General features: G+C 48.7%; 2 protein-coding genes and 1 long non-coding RNA gene across 4 annotated transcripts; 2 read left to right on the plus strand and 1 right to left on the minus strand.

Moving 5' to 3' along the window:
• Positions 1-1,615: 1,615 nt before the first annotated feature.
• LOC139807524 (uncharacterized) lies at positions 1,616-9,595 on the plus strand. 2 transcript variants are annotated; one of them, XR_011730589.1, is made up of 4 exons: positions 1,616-1,896; positions 3,320-3,493; positions 4,315-7,191; positions 7,266-9,595. It is a non-coding gene; the product is annotated as an uncharacterized lncRNA (long non-coding RNA). The 2 variants fall into 2 exon arrangements; XR_011730590.1 differs by lacking the exon at positions 1,616-1,896 and having other exon boundaries at positions 3,370-3,493; positions 5,227-7,191.
• On the minus strand, positions 1,907-4,453 carry LOC139807522 (interleukin-20-like). Its single transcript, XM_071768574.1, has 5 exons — positions 4,295-4,453; positions 4,119-4,184; positions 3,232-3,384; positions 2,757-2,831; positions 1,907-2,649 (listed from the first exon to the last, which is right to left on the minus strand). The coding sequence occupies exons 1-5, from the start codon at positions 4,451-4,453 to the stop codon at positions 2,572-2,574; spliced, it is 531 nt and encodes a 176-aa protein (XP_071624675.1). The 3' UTR covers positions 1,907-2,571.
• A 6,557-nt stretch (positions 9,596-16,152) lies between the features above and the next one.
• On the plus strand, positions 16,153-19,649 carry IL10 (interleukin 10). The gene is made up of 5 exons (XM_071768546.1): positions 16,153-16,358; positions 17,598-17,660; positions 17,947-18,099; positions 18,681-18,746; positions 19,006-19,649. The coding sequence occupies exons 1-5, from the start codon at positions 16,212-16,214 to the stop codon at positions 19,096-19,098; spliced, it is 522 nt and encodes a 173-aa protein (XP_071624647.1). The 5' UTR covers positions 16,153-16,211; the 3' UTR covers positions 19,099-19,649.
• Positions 19,650-20,249: the final 600 nt, after the last annotated feature.

Below are 20,249 nucleotides of genomic sequence, written 5' to 3' on the forward strand. Positions count from 1 at the left end.
AGCTTCCTCCATCTCTTCCTGCAGGGCTACAGCAGCATCTCTGCTGTGGGAAACAGCACAGGCCAGGAGAGAAAGCTCAGAATGGAGATAAATAAACAGGAAAGGTTTTGACTAACGTTTCACACACACACTTTCATCACCAGCAGGGATTGATGGCAGCATGACATTAATTAGTATGACAAGCTATTAGCAGCCTCTACAGCTGATTAGGCAAGACGTGCCCATGCTCACTGGCACAGGATTTGCATAGAGCAGCCCAAATTCCCCAGAGAGCTGAACCAGAAATCTCCCATTTCTGACTTGGAACAACCACTCCCAATCTCTGCTCCTCTGCCCCAAACCACCCCACTGAGGGGGGCCTTGCAAGCCCACCCTTTGCTTACTAAACCTGAGCCAAGCATCACTCCCCCCCCCTTCCCCTGCTTGGATGCTCATCCAGGTGGAAATGAGGACACCTGTAATCAGTTGTTGTCTCTTGGTCTTCCTTGTGAGGGTGGACGACTAAACAGAGAAAAATAATTTACTGGTGCCTGGATTTCCAACCAGCAGCAGGACACTGCTGCCTGTCACTCAGATTTGGGTACAGAAAGCTGAGCACCCCACAGACAGAGCAATGGTGATGAAGAAATTGTCACAAAGCAGAGAAGCAATTTTTCCCTCAACACCAGGAATTATTCCTGAATCAGGGACCTTCTCACAGAAAGGCCTGGGGTGAGCTTAGCTCCCTGGGAACAGGAAAGCAGCAGCTCCCAGGAAATTTTTGTTTTCAGGGATGCTCTCACATCCACATCCCAACAGTCAGCACCTTCCTGGCAGCAAGGCTGGGACCTCAGCTGTCAGGTCCTGTTCTGCATCCCCCCAGCAGCAGGGTGGGAAGGGGCTTGGCTGTCAGAAAAGCTGTGGAGGGGCCAGGACGGGTCTGCACCTGCCCAGAGTTGCTGGAAATGAAGGAATTGTTGTGGTGCAAGAGGAAAGGCGTGAGCTCGGAAAGTGTCCCCGGGGCTGAGCAGTCAGAAAGCAGCGGGAGGGTGCAAAAGTTTGGAAATTTCTGGGAAGAGAAAAAAAACCCTGTTGCTCTCCCTTTGCAAATCCACTTCCTCTTCATCCTGCCCGCTGGCATCCTTTGCTCCTCCCGGAGCAGGGAGAAGGAGCTGGGAGAGGAGCTGGGGCTGGGAGCCGTGGGTGAGCTGAGCATCCTGGCTGCCAGCTCTGCCCTCCCAGCTGCCTCCCCCTGCTCCTCCTCCTCCTCCTTCCCTCTGCCACCACTTCCATCTGCTCCCTTCTTCCCAAAGGATCACATCCCCAGGCTGCTGCTGGGCTTAGCAGTGGGTGGGAAAGCCTGAAGTGAGTTTGCCCTGAAAGCAGTGAAACCTGCATGGATTGAGTCATGCAACCCCCTGCACAGGGTACAAAACCAATTAGAAAGCTGGTAATTAATAACAACTGTGAGAGCAGAGCTGAGGATGTGGAATAAACCCCACGCTTCTCAAGCTGTGATCCAGAGCCCACTCCAATCCGTGGGAAGGGCTACAGAGACCTCACCAAGCCCAGTCTGGTGCTTCAGCCCCAGCTCCTTCACCAGGAGGTTCCCCAAACACCCCAACTGCTGTCCTTGGGTGACCGATGAGCTGTGAGGTCTCACTGCATCACTTCTCCATTCCCAAGGGTTTTCTTTTTAACAGCTCATCATGGTCACTCTCAAGTCTTAGATTTCCAGGGTGGTGGTACTGGGAGACTGGTTTCCCAAAGCCTGACAGAGCTTGGAGGGATGGGGATCCACCCTCCAGTCTTAACTCTGGGGCATTGGCATCACCAGGAGTCAAAGGGCACCACGCAGAATGTTTTGCCAGCAAGAAAAATACAATTCCTCTGTAGGCAGACTCAGCACAGTTTCAGGTAGGGTTTATTTGCAGTAATTGCAACAGATTTCCACAAAACTTACTACTGAGTGTCAGTAAATTGTACCATACAACCAAGAAAAGAACCCTTTTTTTTTTTTTTTTTTTTTTTTTTGCTGTTCAGCAACCACATGTCTTGCATAGAGAGTTTTCTTTTAGTGGTAAGGCAGAAAGTACCATGTCAAGAGGAAACATTGATTTCAGAGGCCTGACATACCTGCTCTTACCTCTTCTTGGCAGCATTTCCCACACTGGGCACCTCATTTCAGGAAAGTCCAGAAGGAGCCACATGAGGCTGAGCCCAGATTTCTGCCCTACAGCATCGACCACCCCAGGGTCATTCCAGCAGGCACTCAGCACTCATGGACACACATTCCCCATGCAAAACCACCCTAATTTCAACACTACTTTTATTAAATGATCACAGCTTCTGCCTGTGAGCAAGAGAAACCCTCAGAGAGCTTGACAGGGGTCAGCCAAGCAAGCACTGTGCTGGTTTGCTCCACTTCACTATTTCCATCCTCGTGCAAAACTCCCCTGATGGGGTCACCCAGCTGGAAAACTGGGTGAAACAGGGGAAAATGCACCCACCCAGAGCAGGGTTTCCTGGGTGTCCAATGTCCCAGCAGCTTCATCAGCCCCAGCTGATGGGGTCATGGACCCCTTCTGCTCCCTAAGGAGATTTCTCCATCCAGTCCAGCAGGATGTCCAGCTCTCCCAGGGATTTCATAGCTGCAGATGTGACATTCAGCTGAAATCACAGAAAGGAGCAAGCTGTAAGCAAAGGCAGCTGGTGCCACCCCATGGAAAGGGACTCTGAAGAGCTCTGCTAATTACTGGGCTCAGTCATTAACTCACCCCTTCGTAGTTTGCTAGGACTTGGTTAAATTTCTCCGTGGATTCCTGCCCACACGTGCACTTATTTTGCTCACGCTAGAAAAACGAGAGAGAGTTCATCCATTCAGGGGGTTAACTTTTAAAAATAAGAGGAAAAAATTCTAATTATGCTGGGATTTATGGGATAGCACAAGATTTTCTTAAACTATGGAAAAGGTTTCAGGTCTTTAAATGGGATTTCAGCTAACAGAGCTCCTTTGGTAGACAGGATCAGGATCAATATTGCTCTGGAGAATTAAAGTGGGAGCTGACTGATGAGCCAGCAAGTACAAAAAGTTCCCAGTGGCCATACACACTCTTCACACCATGCTTATGTTGTATTCTTATTAAAACTATTATTTTTTAATAAAGATTTGGTAACTTTAGAGAACGATGAGGCTCGTTTCCATCCCAAACACCAAGAGATGAAACTGACCCAGCAGTACACAGGACTTACACACTGCTCGAGTTTCCTCCTCACACTCAGGAAGGAGTTGGCTATGCTGCTGATTTTTCTGTTGATAAATGAATCCTCTGTCTTGCAGTGCCTGAAAACCTTGTCCACATAGAAGTTGAAGAGGTGATGGGTGACGCAGCATCTGTCTGAAGACTGAAGGAATAAATTCCCACATTAAAAGGCCTTCCAAAGTGCTTTAAACCTGGAGTCACCAACCCTTCTGCCTTCTGGAACAAACCATCTCTGGCACCAAGCACAGGAGGTGAGCACAGCAGGATGCTCTGACTCACATAAAACCTTTTCAGTGATGCTTGATGCAAACTGGTAAAACATATATAGGAAATTATTCCAGACTGATTTGCCAGGAGGTTCATCCTCAGCAAGTCTGACTGAGTCAACAAAATAAAGACTTGATTTTGTAGGTGGGTATTAGTGAAGCAGTGTCCCATGTCTGGTGCTTTCGAGTGGGAGAGATGAAAAATACCTATTTGTACAATATTCTACACCCCCCAAGGTCCCATTCCTCTGCTTTTGGATACTAATAGCATCCAAATTTCCACCCAAATTGTGATTCTCTTCTCTGTGGCTCCACTGGCAGGGGGAGGCACAGCTGAAGCTCCTGGAGTGACACAACCTGACCTCTGCCCACCACTTCTAGAAATCCAGGCAGGGTGAAAGGGATCAGGAACCTGCAGTGGGACACCCACATCACTCAAACATCACTTTATCCTCCCAGGCCTGCTCAGAGCCTGAGTTTCACAGGAATTTAGCAGATGCCATGGAACTGAGCAACTTCCCCAACACCCTGGGCTGGCACACACCTCGGGAGTGGGGTTTGGGTGCTGGTGGGCCCAAAATTCTTGAGGGAAAAGCTGGAGGACACCTACCTTGACCTTGTGCAGGGAGTGTGGGTGAGACAAGATGCTCAAGGTCCTGATGGGATCCCTGGCTTGCTGCATGGGAGAAGACAGAGATGGTGACGGCCATCCTGGCTCTGGAGGGGCTTCAGGAGGGGCCAAATAAAGAGTTTCCCTCTTCCCCAGGAGCTCGGAGCAGTACTTACAATCTTGGCTTTAATTGCAGTGAAACCAGCCCTAATCTCAGTCATGGTCATTGGAACCCTGCAGGGTCCAAAGTGGAAGATTCTGCTCCCTGCTGCCAGCATCCAACCCACAGAGCAGGAGATGGAGAGGAGGCAGAGGAGCAGGTGGGATCCCTTCATGCTGCAGCTGGATGAAAGCAACTGGGAGACCTGTCTGAGGAAACCAAGATTGCCTCAGCCTTTCCCAAAAAACACAACTGTGATGCTTATGAAAAGATACACATTTTATATAACACATCTACGTGTACGTGTGTATTCAAAAACCAGTGCTATTATCTCTTCCTCACTCCTTTTTTACTCCCCATGTTCAAAAGGAAAAGAAAAAAATCAAATATTTCAAAGCAGATCCCAAGTAAAGGCATAGGGAAAGAACAGCAGTAAAATATTGCATGTAAACAGACAATATTCTCCTGAAAATTTTTCACCAGAAGCAAATACAGCTTAAATTACATTTTGAAGGCTACTGAATCACAAGCAGGAGGTAACTGCAGCTGGAAGCAGCAGGCCCCCAAGGCTGATCTAAAAAAAAAAAATGCTTTCCCTCAGAACCAGCACACTTGCAAAACAAGTTCTCTTTGCACTGAAAATTAAGGCTGTTATTGAAAAAAGTAAAACCCTATAGAGACACATTGTAGAAATAGAAGGAAATTTGCACAAGCACACAGAAAAAAAGGAGAAAACCAGTGGTTTACCTTGCTCTTTGGTGTGGGTTCACCTGTCTCACCAAGGTCTGACCCGCAGAGCTCTGACGAACGGGTTTTTATCCAGGTATCGGGAGGAAATAACTCTTGGATGAACTTTTGGGACTTTTCTTGCTTTTCCCAGGATGTATTTCCCTTTGTAATTTACTGAATTAATCAGCCAGTAAAAGGGACAAACTCTTTTCCCCACAGCTGTTTCCCCAACCTACGGAGGCGGGAAATCTTGGCATCGCCGCGTCACTTCGCGTTCGGGAAGAAGGATGCAACCAAAAGGTGGGATCACCATGGGGGTGACATCCCCAAAATGCCAAGCCCAGGGGTAAGGCACAGCACTGCCAAGCTCTTCCTGAAGAGGAACCATTCCCAGCTTTCCTGGAGGCACCGGGACACGGGAAGGTGAGTGGCATCATCCTGCCGGGATGCCGGCGGTCCAAACCCCCAAGGTGGGAGGGGTTCTGGAATAGGACATGGCCTGCTGGTAAAATGGCATGAATCAGAAATGACAAGACCTTTCTCCATCACTGTCCTGGGTACCAGGGACTCTGCCCTCAGGCTTGTCCCTTGGGTGGCAGGAAATCAATCTCCATCTGCACATCCCTGGGATTTGGAGGTCGGAGATGCTCGGGAAGGAGAGGGCAGAGCTTGGGATGAGACAGCTCCCACTGCAGAGCACAAATCATGCAGTTTTTAGGGGGACAGGAGACTGGGGTGATCATTATCCAGGGCCATTGTCATGGTCTGAAGCTATCACCCTGCAGAAGGACAGAAATTTCATTTCAAACTGCAGGAGCCCAGCAGCAGAGGGAAGTTCTGCCCACTTTGGGCTGCACAGCCTGTGCCTACCCTGCTGCACACATTACCTGCTGAGAAAACTGATGCAGCCCAGGTCCTTGAGTAGTCCTCAGCCAACATTTCAGATCCAGATTGTGCCTGGGGAACCAGGGGTTGCCAGCTGGGACACGTTGGCACACGAACGGGGCAACCCTGGTGCAAAAACCAAGCGGGTTCCCCACGCTGCCAGCTCCCAGGTTACTTGGGTTATTTCTGCAGCCTCTCTGGAGACAGCCAGGGCCAGTCTACAAAAAAAACAAAACAAGAAAAAAGCAGTGAAAAAACCTTCTTGGACTCCAGAAGGGAAGGTCAGATGGATTTAGAGGCCACGGAGGTGGCAAAGAGCCCCTTGGATGCCTCCGGAGCAGCTCCAAGGGTTGGGTGAGAGCTGCAGCCTGATGCAATGCAGGTGCAGCTCTGTGCCACTGCCTGTGGCTCTGTAAAGCCTTCCTGGGTGAGTAATTTATTGGTAACCATGCTCAAGCATATATCCATCATCAGGAGAGACTAAGGAAGTGGATGGTGTGCCCAGGCTAGTCAGAGGGTTGCAGGCAGAGCTGCTGAAACTACCCCCAGATGCCCCAAAAGTGCCTCCCTCATCCTGTGCCTTGGTGCTGTCAAGCAGCCAAAGGGCAGGTCCAAATCTGCTGCAGGAGGTTGCAGCTGCCCTGGCTGAGGTGTTGGAGGGATCCTCAGTGGCACAAGGCTGTTTGTTAATCTCTGTTTTCCTCCCCCAGTTCCCAGCTGGAATTGCAGCAGCAGTTTTGCTTGGAGCAGAGGAAGCAGCATGGGGTGAGGAAACAGGGGAGAGGCAACGGGTTCTTCATTATGTAAATTGCAGATGAGAAGAAGGGATTTCTTTTTCTTTTTTTTTTTTTGCTTTTTCCTTTTGGTAACAGGAGGTGAGACACCTACTCACCAACAGCCAGGGAACAGCACTCAGGGAAATTCAGCAGCATCAGGGCTGGAGAGCCCTGACCCAGAGGTACTGACAGCAGCCCGCTCAGCATCATCCACTGCTCACCCAGCTCCACTCTTGGCCCCTTCAAACATCCCAAAGCTTTTGGTTTATTCTAAAAAAAAAAATTCAAAATCCTTAAAAAACTCTTCAAGCTCTTCTGCTCTGCAGGGGCTGCCAGGGACTGACCACAGGCCCACGTTAACACCAGATTTCCTGTAAAGTATTTCAGAGTGATAAGGCACCAGTTTCAACAGTGCCTCTCAATGTACTTTCATGCTGTAAGATCTGATAACACTGCACAGATCATCCTTGATTTGCCATTCTTCATCATAACTCACACTTTGATATGAAACTGATAATGATTTGTGCACAGACACCCAGAACAGTGAGGGAGAGACATTCCTCCAGCAACTTTAACAAAAAAAAAAAAAAAAAAAAGAAATCAAGACCTGATAACAATATCAGACCTCAGGAACTCTTCCTGACATCCCTCAAGAACAGATCTACAAAAAAACAGAATGAAAATTCTTGCAGGACTTTACACCTCTCCTGGTAACACTGTCGTGCACCCAGCCCTGTGCCAAAGGAACAAAATCCCATTTCTATAGGTGGGAAAAATGTTTCCACTTGTTCTTTATGCACTACAGTCATTCTTTACATTCTTACAGTGAGATAAATTATCAGACCACTCTGCCCACATCCCAGCTGGAAGCTCAGGGGGAGATCAGTGCTTTAAGCACTTCCCAGGGCCTTAAAAATCAGAGATTCAATCCCCAAGCAATCACCTGGCCCCCCAATCCCCAGCCCATTTCCAACCTCCTTTGAGCAAATGCTCGTCTGGCACCCTGGCATTCATCACCACCAGAAAGCAGGGGCCAGGTCCCTCTCAGACTCCTCAGCCCCAGCTCAGTGATGCTGCTGACAGAAAAACTGTTTTTTCTCAGTAAACTCATGGAATGACTCAGAAAACCCCACGAGGAGATCTGGGCTGCGAGGTGTGGTACATCGTGTGCCTCCTGGGTCACGTTTCTAACCATAACCACTTGAATAATTCTGAAAATCAAACACCCAGCTCTGCCTCTCAGGGAGCACCAGGCTGAGCCCAGCACAGGGACACCCAACTTGTCCTCAGCCAAGCACGGGGATGTCCAAAGCCTGGGGAACAAAACCACAGGATGTTTTCCAGGAGTTTTTTTTTTCCTGGGCAGCTCTCAGCAGCTTCCAGACCTCCTTTCCTGGGCAGAGCAGCTCCTTTCCCAAAGCTGAGGGACTCTGGGAGAAGCTGGGACAGTGTCCCTCACCCCAAGACCATGTCTAAATCACTCTGCCTTGGAGCATCACTCAGGAAGGCCTCCCTGGGGCTGTTCCTGCCCTTTTCCTGCTTCCAGGATGTTCCCAGGTGTGTCCCATCAGAAAGGGGATAGTCCCACCTCTCGTGGGGAGCATCACTCCGTTGCCATGGGGAACATCACCCTATTCCCATAGGGAACATCACCCCGTTGCCATGGGGAACATCACCCCGTTGCCATGGGGAGCATCACCCATGGGTGTCGCTGGGCTCTCCCTGCCCTCCCTGGACACCTTTGGCTGGGTCATGGTTCTCTCCAGTCTGTGCAGGGCTGCACGTCACAGAAAATGACACTGCCTGAGCCATTGCCCTCATGGAGCAGCTGTGACACTCATCCACGTGACTCACTGCTACAAAGAGGGTTAAAAAAAAAAAAAATTGTGATGTTTTTTTTTTTTTCCCTTCCTTCTAACATTCACCTTTGCGGAAGGGGAAAAGTGTGGTGGAGAATCTCCCCCCCCTGACAGAGCTGTTCTGCAGAAAACCATCCATTTAGTCAGCGGGGTGGGGGTGTTTGGAGGCTGCCCTGCTTTGATAAAATGCAAACTCATATTTTGTTTATCAGAAACAGCATCTTCTTTAGTGGGAAAGGCACTTTTCATGTCTCCATGGTTCCACAACACAGCTCAAGGGCAGCTCCTGTTTCCTTTGCCTGCCCAGCACTCAGCACCCTCCACCTGCAGAGCACTCACAGCCAGGAATGCACCCAAAGTGCTGCTACACTCTTTTCCTTTTCTGTTTTTTTTTTCCCTGCTGTATGAAGCAAATTGGTTATTTCAGCAAAAAAAAAGGAGGCAGAGCTGCCTGAGAATCACTGCCCTGCCACTGGAGAGGAACAGGAGCACCCAGGGCAGAATGATGCAAAACCCACAGCAAGGTATTTCAAAGACTCAAATCTAACAAGGAGATCAAAATACAAGCTTAAAATGAGTTGAGTGGGTTTTTGTTTTTTTTTTTCAGTTTCTAGGAGGTTGCAGAAGCGTTTTGATGTGGGCATTTGACAGCTTGGCAATTGGGCTTCTCTAATGGTGATGTCAATGCATTTTAAAAGAAAAAAGTGCTGAAGCAGTGTCCAGGTTTTGAGCTGCCTGAGAAGCCCTTCACGAGGCTGTGGGCTGCTGGGAGGACCAATATTTAGCAAAGAAATGAAACTTTCTTCAAAGATCTTTCAGAGGGAGAGAGCTGTGGTCAGTGAGCATGAAAATGACCTCAGCAAATCAACCTTCCACTTTCAAAACCCACAAGAAGCCACTGTGCACCTCTCTGCAGAATTTAGATTTGTTTACTACCCTTGCTTCTGATTTTAAACTTTTTTTCTCTCCTGCAACTATCACCACACCCCTGATTTACATTACCAGCACCCCTGATGTTCCCACAGGGCTGGGGCCTCCCTTGGGTTATGCTGGAGACAGAGTGAGTTTGCAACCTAAAAGAGACAGGAAACCAAAATGGGAGGCAAAAATAAAAATTAGCCAAAAGTGAAGAAACCAGCTCATTCCAAGGACAGGGATTTTCCCTAACCCCCAGCACAGCCACTGCTGCTGCCACCCAGAGCCAGGATGCTGGAGCCATCTCCAGGCAGGAGAAATGCCTGTGCCTATCAGCCAGCTCTCCTCTCCCTCCTCTCCTTATTTTTGGAAGAATTAAGGCCAGATTCAACAGCCAAAGTCAGAGAGGTCATTTTCTAATTTGAGCAAATTAGAAAATTTGCTCATCCCAGCACCTGGTGCTGATTTTGCAGGCAAAAACTGATGCCTGAAAGAGGAGAAATGAGTGCTCACTGCTCTCAGCTCTACTTTGGGGTTATCTGGGGAGTAACTGAATCACTCCCAGAGCCAGGCAGAGCTGTCACAGCTTCAGCTTTCACCAAAACTGAAACTTGTGTCTCAGTACATTAGCAGGGGGGGTCTGAGTGTAACCCAGCTCCCCAGCACGGGTTTCAGTTTTGGCTGGGTTCACAATTCCCTTGAGTACAAAATGTTCACTTGGGACTCAGCTCAGTCTCAATTTCACAACCTTCAGGGGCCAGAGGTGGTTTCGTTGGGGCTGGATGTGTGTGAGCCCACAGAGACAAAATGGCAAAAGCCCTTCCAGCCACAAATATAAACCAGACACAACAGAAATTACAGCCCTCTTAGCCATAAATGTAAATCAGGGGCACTACAATGGTTCTGGCTCTTACATTGGACTTTATTTCTGCAGCCAGGCTCTGGTGAGGACCTGCCCAGCTCTCCTTCCCCACCAGCCAGCAGAGGAAGTTTGCTTCACATCTTTCTTCTTCTTCTCCTTCTCTTTTTTTTCTTTTTTTTTTTTTTTTAAACACCATTTTCAGTGAGAGGGGTTTTCCACCATTCAGATTCATCTGCCATTTCCCAGCTCTAGCCCTCAAAATCTACCTGGAAAGCAATAACCAAAAAAAAAAAAAAAAAAAAAAAAAAAAAAAAGGGACTTCAGTGCCTGATCCCATCACTCAGGTTTCCATAAAAAAAGGGAAATCCCAGGACAGCTGCCCAAGAAGCACAAGGAGAGCAGAGGGGAGCAGACAGACAGCCCAGCTCCCAAACTCCCTTTTCCTTTGGGATCTCTGGCATTAAGGTACCTGGCAGGAGAGGCTGCATCACCCCCTCTCTGTAAAGAAAAAAACCAAACCAAACAACCAGAAGGGGAATCTGAACACAGGGAGGCAGAAACTTAAGAACAAATTATTTAAAACCTTCTGAAAAGCAGATAAAACAAAAATCTCTGCTCACCTAGATTAGATCAAGCCAATTCTTCCTACCCATGGCACAGCCAGGCTTGCATCTGGTCCTGAGGCTCCTAATTAACAGTTCCTCAACTTAAAATCAACCCAATCCATGCAAAACCCACCCTCCAGCAATTCCATTTTGTTTCCTTTTTCTCTGCAAGGGCAGCAATGCCAGCAGCAACTTCTGAGCTGTGAATTCTTGGAAATCTTCATCCCAAACCCCATTCCCTTTGCCCCGAGGAGCCTCACAAGGTGGGGTTTGGGGCAGCTTTGTGGGGCCATCACCTCTCTGCTTCTGCTTGAGCAAGACACCAGCTCAGAGCCAGAGCCACACAGATGATTTTGGCACAGAAAGCCCCAGGAGGAGCCTGGGGGAAATCCTCTGGCAGCACCAGGGCTGCTGCAGCCTGGCTGGTGGCCCTGGGGACCACTTGCCATCATGTGCCATCACATGCAGCCTCATCAGCCCCACATGAGCTCCTCTGCCTGGCAGGGGTTGGGAAAGAAAGCCCAGGATTTCCCAACCTGCAGTGTGAGCTGTTTGGCATCATGAAAAAAAAAAAAAAATTAAAAAAAAATTTTAAAAAAATTCCCACCCTGTGTGAGGGAGCCAGCCTGATGCTTGGCTGCAGCCTGAGGGATGGATGGAGGGATGGATGGAGGGATGGAGGGATGGAGGGATGGAGGGATGGAGGGATGGAGGGATGGAGGGATGGAGGGAGGGATGGATGGAGGGATGGATGGAGGGATGGATGGAGGGATGGATGGAGGGATGGATGGATGGATGGATGGAGGGAGGGATGGAGGGATGGAGGGAGGGATGGAGGGATGGAGGGATGGAGGGATGGAGGGATGGAGGGATGGAGGGATGGAGGGATGGAGGGATGGAGGGATGGAGGGATGGAGGGATGGAGGGATGGAGGGATGGAGGGAGGGATGGAGGGATGGAGGGATGGAGGGATGGAGGGAGGGATGGATGGAGGGATGGAGGGATGGAGGGATGGAGGGATGGAGGGATGGAGGGATGGAGGGATGGAGGGATGGAGGGATGGAGGGATGGAGGGATGGAGGGATGGAGGGATGGATGGATGCTGCTGGGGAAAGTGAGTGAAGCTGCCTCCAAAACTCAGCCCAAACCATCACATTCTGAGCATCCGAGCAGCTGGTTTGCACGATCTGATTTCTCACACCATGACAACCAGTTTCTCTCCTGTGACCATTTAGGGCTATAAATAATTTGCATTTGTAGCAGTGCTCAGAGTGCTGGTGCTAAATCATGACAAAAGTGACATTCTCCTCCTCCTAATACCAAAACTAGGAAACAAACTCACCAGAGCAGCACTTGTGAAATGACCTCTTTGAGTCAGGAGATGCTCAAAATTGCCTCTGTAGGGTGCTGAAAAAATAAGGTGGTGCAAAGAGAGATTTGGGTCAGTCAGGAGATTTGGGTCAGTCAGGAGATTTGGGTCAGTCATCTATTTGACCAGTTTGCATATTTTTGCCTTTTTGGTTACCTGCAGTCAGACTGTGCTGCCCCAGCAATTCCTCCTTCATCCTCTCCTGTCACCCAGAGGGCTGGCAAAGGGCATCCTGAAATCCCAGGATATCCAGCAGGGATTCTGTTCTCTTTCTGCAGATTTCCAGGGACTGGGGGTTTTGATCTCTACAGTTAAAAAAAAAAAATGCAGTTATTTCTCAGTTAATCACCAGAACATTGAGCTTACAGCTGGAAATCTCCATTTCTTGATGCTTTTGGTGATGATGCTTGGTTTAAATCAAAGTTCTGGACCTCCTATGAACTTCTGTGAACTTCTTACATGAGGTTTGCTGTGTCACATTCCAAGTCACACCAGAGATCACAGGAGCAGCTTCTACTCATGCTTAGTAACCTCTTTCTGAACACTTGGATGTTACAAGACAAAACGATGACATCAATTAAATTTCCAGAGGGTAATTTGGGATTTACCTGTAATGAGTCACATTGCAAATTCCGACAAGGGTGCTAGAAAGCAGATTTCCAGAAGTGAAAAATCCAACGTCACGTCTTGACATGCCTTGCCAGCAAAAGAAAAATTTTTATAGGAGGAAAAAAAAAAAAAAAAAAGCAGAAAAAAAAAAAAAAGCAGAAAAAAAAAAAAAAAAAAGAAACAAAAAAAAAAACCCAACCAACACACTGAGAAAGCACTTTGTAGCTCACCCATCAGGAACTGTTAGTCATCAGCAATGGGGCTGCTGAGAGAGCAAATGCCATCACTTCAAAACTGCTCTTCAGATCAGCTGAATAAAAAGCCACCGAGCCTCTGCTTCCCCCAGATCTGAAGGGATTAGAAAGGGGGAATTTTCGAAAAGGAAAGGAAGAAACACAGAATTATTGTAGCTGGGAAATCTAGGGGATCCTCCGAGCCGTATCGAGAATACAGCAAAAACTACACAGTGTTCCTTTGTCCCAATGATAGAGAATAAAAAGGCATCAAAAAATGTAGAAAATTGCCCACCTTGTATCTTGACAACATGAAAAAAGCCCCAGTGAGAGGCAGCCCCTGTAATAAGCAGCAGGAGATGTCACCACTACAGCCCCTGTGCCCTGTCTGGGCAGCTTTGACCCCAAAGTGCCACTCTGGGGGGGAAAAAGACATTTCCCTAAATAATAAATTTCCCTAAACAACCTGTTCTGCCCAGCCCCCCAGTCCTGCTGTCCTGCTTCTGGTGAACCTGCAGCTCCTGGGAGAGGGGGTAAAAAAAGTAGATGAGCAGCTTTTGAGCAATGCACTTTCCTTCCTGAACTGCTCATCTTGGCACTCACGAGAGGTGTTTCCTAAGGCTTTAGAAATCCACCCACATCCCCCGGACACTCTTTAGGAAAAGGTGCTCTCTTCATTCATGCAGCTGCTCCCTAGGACTGCAGAGTCACCACGTTTCCACAGCACCCAGCAGGGGTGAGTCAGAGTGAAAATGCAGTGTCAAGAGACAGCAAAGGAAACGCAGGTAAACAGAGCAGCCATGTGCAGTTTCCTTTGTGGAATGGATGCTGCTGGTTTAGCCCTGTACCCAAAAAAAAAGCCAAAACCCAAACCAAAGCAGTTTCCAAAACAGGGAGGAGGGAATTGCACAAGACCTGCTCAGCACACCCCAGGTGTCAAACAGAAATGACTTCATGGAGCCCCACAGGCTGATCAAAATAAGAGAAGTTTGGAAAGAAATGCTCAGCCCCTCAGCAGGAGGCAGAGATCCCAGCACCAGGTTGCTGCCAAGTGCCCAAAGATCCTTTTGCTTCACATCCCACCCAAATACCAACCCCTAAAGGGACCCCAGTTTGTGGAGAAGTGCTGGGGCTGCATCTTTCACTAAAGGGAACAGATTTGTCTCTGGGTTTTGGGCCAGGGCCAGACCCACTCTGGGCCAGTGGGTCCCAACAGCATCCCACCCCTGGAGCATCTCTCTGCACCACTTTCAGTGCCCTGATAACACTTAAGCAGCTGCCCAAATCTTGGCAGTGAAGACTCCTTGAGCTGTGGCAGCTTTGAGTTAAGCCCAGATAAGTGAAAAATCTCCTAGGGTGGGAGCCAAGGGAAAAAGCAGGGAAAGGTGGGATCCCACTCGTGGAAGTGGGCTGAGTTTCACACCACTGGGTTTGGTCTGAGCTCTCTGTTGCTGCTTGCCCTGCACCTTTCTCATCTCTTCTGCTGGCAGCCAAGGGCAGAAACCACACAGCTGCCTTAGAGAGGGGAAGAAAAGTTGGTGAGCACAGAGCTGAGCCAGGCTGTGATTCAGCTGGAGCAGTGATGTCTGCAGTGAGTCAGGGGGAGCAGCTTCCCCCTCCCCACTGGAAGAGGCAAGACCAAGAACCAAAGGAAAACAAACCAGAAGACAAACCCCACACTGTCCCCACCTTAAACCTTCGGATTACTAATGCCCCCTCCCCTTCACTCTTACTCATCCCTATGAACACCAAACATTCCTTCCTTTTGCTCCCAAAAGGAAAACTTGAACAAAATCTAGGTATATGGTAACAAACAACACTTTGCTTTTTTTCCAGCATTTTTGTTGCAGCAAGTTCCCTCAGAGGGGTTTGCAAATTCAGCTGAAAAGACATTGAGTGCAGGGAGGGAAATCAGACTGGGTTTGTCCAAAGGAATGTGCTGGGGAGAACACTGCTCCAGAGCTGTCCAAGAAACCCCTCTGGCTTCAGAAAGGTGAAATTTATCTTCACTTTCCCTTTCTTGGAAAAGAGATTCCCAAATTCCCCAGTGAAATCTTTATCACTAGGAAGGAGGGGGTGTGTGTACAAATATAAATTTATACACAGAAACAGAGCATGGAAGAGGGAAGCGGAAAAGGAGACGTCAGAGGAATTATCTGCAGCTCTGAGATGCTCATTTTATCAGCACTGGGACAAAAAGTCTCAGGACAGAACACACAGCACTGGGTTACTTGAACAGGGCTCCATTTCTAGGAAGTTAAATCAGATTAAAGAGCCAGAGTGACTCCCAGGGCACAAGCCCTGCTCCCAGCCAGCTGCCCTGCAGGAGCATCCCTGTGGGATGGGTTCATCCCCTGCATCCCAGCAAATCTCAGGACTAAACCCCTTAGCAGCCAGGCACAGCTGGGGACCTTTGCATTTGCTGAAGGCAGGGAAAATTCACCTCAAATTCAGCAGAAATGTGGATTAACAGGGAAAAAGCAGACATTACAAAAATCACCTTTAAGGTTATTGTGTGTATTTGCAGGCTAGCATTAGGACACCAAAGGAGAAAGGGTGTTCTGCAGGGTGACTGAAAGCAATACTGCTAATTCTGCACAGTGCTGGGGATCCTAAGTGCAGGTTTGATAAGGAGGTTTCAAAATAGAAACACTTTTCTTTCCCCTAACAATAAGGCATTCATCTAAAAATAAAAGAGTAGCCATAAGAATGCAGAAGTAGCTTTCCACAGCACCTTTTCTTCTCCACATGGTATCTGGAGCTTTCATCTTTAGTCACATTTAAATTTACAAGAAGCAAACAATTAAAAAAAAAAAAAAATTAAAAAAAAAAAATGCAAAGTCTAAGCACAAAAGATTTGATGGGGTGTGAGGAGAGGAGGGGGGTCAAAAGAACAGGAAACCCAAGTTGACGGGAAACCCAAGTTGACATTTGGTTTTAATGAATGACTTAAAACCCCAATATTGCTCGCCAGGAAATGGGGAGAGGAAACTGAGCGATGTTTTGAGAGTATAAATTAGGGGCTCCATCAAGGTGAAAGCTGCAGATCTGCTCTTTCCCTTCCTCTCCACGTGAGGTGAGCAGCCCCAGGATGCCCACCCTGCTCCTGCTCCTGCTCCTGGTCCTCAGCCCCCTGCCCACCCACTCCTCACCCCCCTCCTGCCTCCACTTCTCCGAGCTCCTGCCTGCAAAGCTCAAAGAGCTGAGGATCAAGTTTGAGGAAATCAAGGACTATTTTGTGAGTAGAACCCTGCTAGTCTCTCCTACTTCTCGATTTTCCTTGGTTTTTTTTTTTTTTTGCAGAGTTCAGTGATTTGGGTGAGGGGGGAGGGGGGGCACAGCTGACTCCCAGCTGAAATGGTTTGGTTGGGGCTGGGTTGAGGAAGGGCAGCTCTGTTTCATCCCTCACTGAGATGTGGGGTTTCTTTCTGGTTTTTATTCCAATGAACTCAAGAGATTTCATAAGGAATCCTCCTGAACCTTCCTACCCAGATTTGCCCCGAAATATTGCAGACCAAATTATTCACTGAACTAAAAGGAAGGAAACAGTCCCTCCTTCAGGGCAATGAAACCCAACCTCTCTGAAGCTGACATTAGAGAAAAAGGGAAATCTTTTGCTACAGGCTTTTTCTCTGAGAGAACCACAAAAGCCTGAACAGGATCGTTTATGGCTGGAGCTGCTGTGCCTGTCCGAGGCCACTGCTTCCCATCACAGCTCTCAGCAGCCTGGGGGATGCTGAGAAAGGAGCCCAAGATCCACTCAGAGCGTTTGTCACAGCCCTGGTACTGATGGTACTGGTACTGATAGAGCTGGTGGGTCACAGCTCTGTTCCTGTTTTTAGCTCCTGTCAGTGTGGTGCAGCTATAAAATAAAATAATTCTCCAGACTAAATCTCAAGGCTGACTTCATGGCTTGTGGTCCTCATCCACTGAACACAGCCAAGATTTTAGATTGTAAAGTTTTCTGTGCTTCTCCCTGTTCCTGTTGACAAGGAAAGCTTTAACCTCAGGGTTTGGTACCTTGGGGCAAAGGGATGATGCTCTCAGAACCCCCAGTGCACCAGAGGCACCACAAGAACAAACCCCCCCTGCAGATCCCTTCCCCTGGGACTGGAGGTTTAGAAATAACAAAAAATGGGGGGGATTACCCGTGGGCAGGCTGGGTGGGTCCCTGCCTCCCAGGGGCTGCCAGGGCTTGGGCACCCAGGGGCAGAGAGGTGCAATTTGCATCAGGATCCTGACTGAAGTGAGCAGGAGGAGTTTCATGGTCACAAAATCGATGTCACTGAGATCTGTGATGCCCTCCCTGCCTCCACCTGGCAGGACCTGCACTGCAACAGGATGGAGCAAAAAACAGGTGGCTCTGGTACCCAGTGTCCTTCAAAACAAGTTAAAATGAGCATTTGGGAGGGCAAATGGAAAAATGGAGCTGACTGCCAAGTAAAGCTCACTTTGTGTCCTTTGCATCCTCCTGCAGCAATCTAAAGATGAAGAACTGAGCATCCAGTTGCTCAGCTCCGAACTCCTGGAGGAATTTAAGGTAAGAAGTACAGTTCTTATCTAAATCCCTTACCCTGCAGTCAGTGGCTTGCAAGAAAGGAAGCAGATTGTGCTGGGGCATTTCCTAATGTCACACGAGGCCAGTTCTGCAGGCAGGCAGTGTCACTGCTGTGTCATGTGTGACCTGGTTCCCCCCCCCGCTGCCAACCACTGGTGCCAAAGTGCTCTGAGAACTCGACCCAGCACCACAATTTGGATTTTTAACACCTCCCAAGCATGGCAGTGCTGCTGGCCATCCCCAGCACACTTACCTCCTCTCTCCCCAGGGGAGCTTTGGCTGCCAGTCGGTGTCAGAGATGATGAGGTTCTACCTGGAGGATGTGCTGCCCAGTGCCAGCAAGTCCAGCAGCCCCCACCAGCAGAGCATGGGTGACCTGGGCAACCTGCTGCTCAGCCTGAAAGCCACCATAAGGCGTTGTGTGAGTGGGGCTCAGCATCCTGGGAGAGGGGCATTAAATCCTTGCTCTGGATTCCAGAGGGAATTCCTTGCTCTGAAATCCCAGGAGGGGCCAGCCAGAGCAACAGGAATGTGGGGAGCAGGCACCGGGTCTCCCCTGGGACACGGGTGTCAGGATGGTGCTGAGGAGCAGGCAGAGCCCAGAAAGGATGGAGTTTGTCCTAACCCTGCTCTCCAGGCTTCCATCACTCCAAGAACTGGGCTCTGCTTGCTCCCAGTCCCTCCCAACAGAGCCGGGATGAAGGGGGAAAGGGAGGGAGGGAGGTCAGAGGGTCCCACCCTTACCTGGGTGCTGGAGCAACGTGATGACACCTCCCGAAACTGTGCCCGGAGCCCATCAGCAGCTGGTGGCTGAGTCAGACAGAGGAATCCAGGGGTGCCCCTGCCCTCCTATGGGTGCCAAGCAGCTGCAGTCACTGCCCCTGGGAGCCCCACGTGGGGAAGGGGAAGGTGGGGAGAGGCAGTGAGGAGGAACAGGAGGGGATCTGCTGCCCCCAGGGAAGGAAAGCCCAGGTTTGAGCCCTTCCTCTTGTCCCTTTGCAGCACAGATTCTTCACGTGTGAGAAGAGGAGCAGAACTGTCAAGCACATCAAGGAGACGTTTGATAAGGTAAAGTTCTGCTCCTGTGGTTGCACTGAGGTTGGGAGGAACCCATTCAGGAAGTGGGTTTTACTGCCAGCTTCAGCACCCAAAAAAGTCCTGAAGTATTTAAATACCAAGGGAGGGAAATCCAGAGGGTGATGCTGGAAGGGGCAGCTGGGGGCTTCTCCAGCTGAGAAGCTGGAGGTGTCAGGAGATTATTTCCAGCAATTGTGGATCCCCTGGATCCTCCCATTCAGACTGAAAGGGCCTTGGCTTTCACCTGCAGATGAACGAGAATGGGATCTACAAAGCCATGGGAGAGTTTGACATTTTCATCAACTACATTGAAGAGTATTTGCTGATGAAGAGAGAGAAGTGAGGACACCCCCAGCTCTGCCTCTTCCACACAAAATCCTGCTGGTTTTTCAGGTTTTAGGCTGCAAGAACACACCAGGGATTAAGTTATCTTCGTGCTAAAATCAAGAATTACAGGTCAATAACTTCAGGTTGAATATGGTATTTAAAAGTTTTTTTTTTATCAACTGAATGTAATATTTATTACTCCTAATACCTCAGTGTTTGTGTTTACAATGTTCTGAAGAAAAGGGTGATGAGCCTGTAAAAGCCTATTTATTGTTCAATATTTTAATAGTGTTGTGATGATGCTGGTTTATTCATAGCTTCAAAACACCCAAAGCAGTGTTCTGGGAGCAGATAATGAGCAAAGCTTTCCCTGAGTGCAATTTCTCTGCCCAGGGTTGCAAGAGCAGGAGCAATTCCAGCTCTGAGTTCAGCAAAGTTCAAGTTTAAGCAAATGAGAATGTTCTATCCCTCTATTTATTTATGCAATCGAATGGTTTTTATCTATAGCCACAGCCATAAATCATTAACCCCACCTCTGTATTAGTCCAGACTAAAGAAAAAAAAAAAATAGTAGTAGGAATTAAATGTTTGGTTCTAATAGAACTTGACTTAAATGTTGCTAAGGATGAGACACCCAGAGCTGCTGGGTTGGTCACTCTGCACTTTCAAAGGTTAATATTCCTATTTTCCAGTCTTTGATTGGGTTTTACTCACTGCTTTGGTGCCTGTTGTTTTCTTTTTCTTTTAGAAGCAGAGGATATTTAATTAACCACCATTTTAGGGTGGCTTGGGTAATTTGCATTCAAATTCCTAAAACCGCAGGCAGCGCTGGCAGGGGGGTGGCTGGAGCCGGATTTTTGGGCTCCTTCCCCCTCTCCCACCCCCGTGAATGCTACAGAACACGGAGCCAGAAGAAAATTCCCTAATCCAGAGGCATTTTGCTTCTAATATTTAGAAGCACCAGGGGGTGATGAAACGCCCTCAGTTTGTTGCCTGCTTTGGAATTTACCACCGAAGAGAAACTATTTATACTTGATTTATTCTATTTGGACATCCGTGGTGACAGAAGGGTATTCCTGCTGGCAGCCTGCCCTGGGGAAGCTGGTTATCCCAGGAATGCTGCTCCATGGGGCACTGGGATCATTCTGGGGTGGCATCGGCTCAAGG

This window comes from Heliangelus exortis, chromosome 25 (genome assembly GCF_036169615.1).
Source record: "Heliangelus exortis chromosome 25, bHelExo1.hap1, whole genome shotgun sequence".
NCBI classification, from domain to species: domain Eukaryota; kingdom Metazoa; phylum Chordata; class Aves; order Apodiformes; family Trochilidae; genus Heliangelus; species Heliangelus exortis.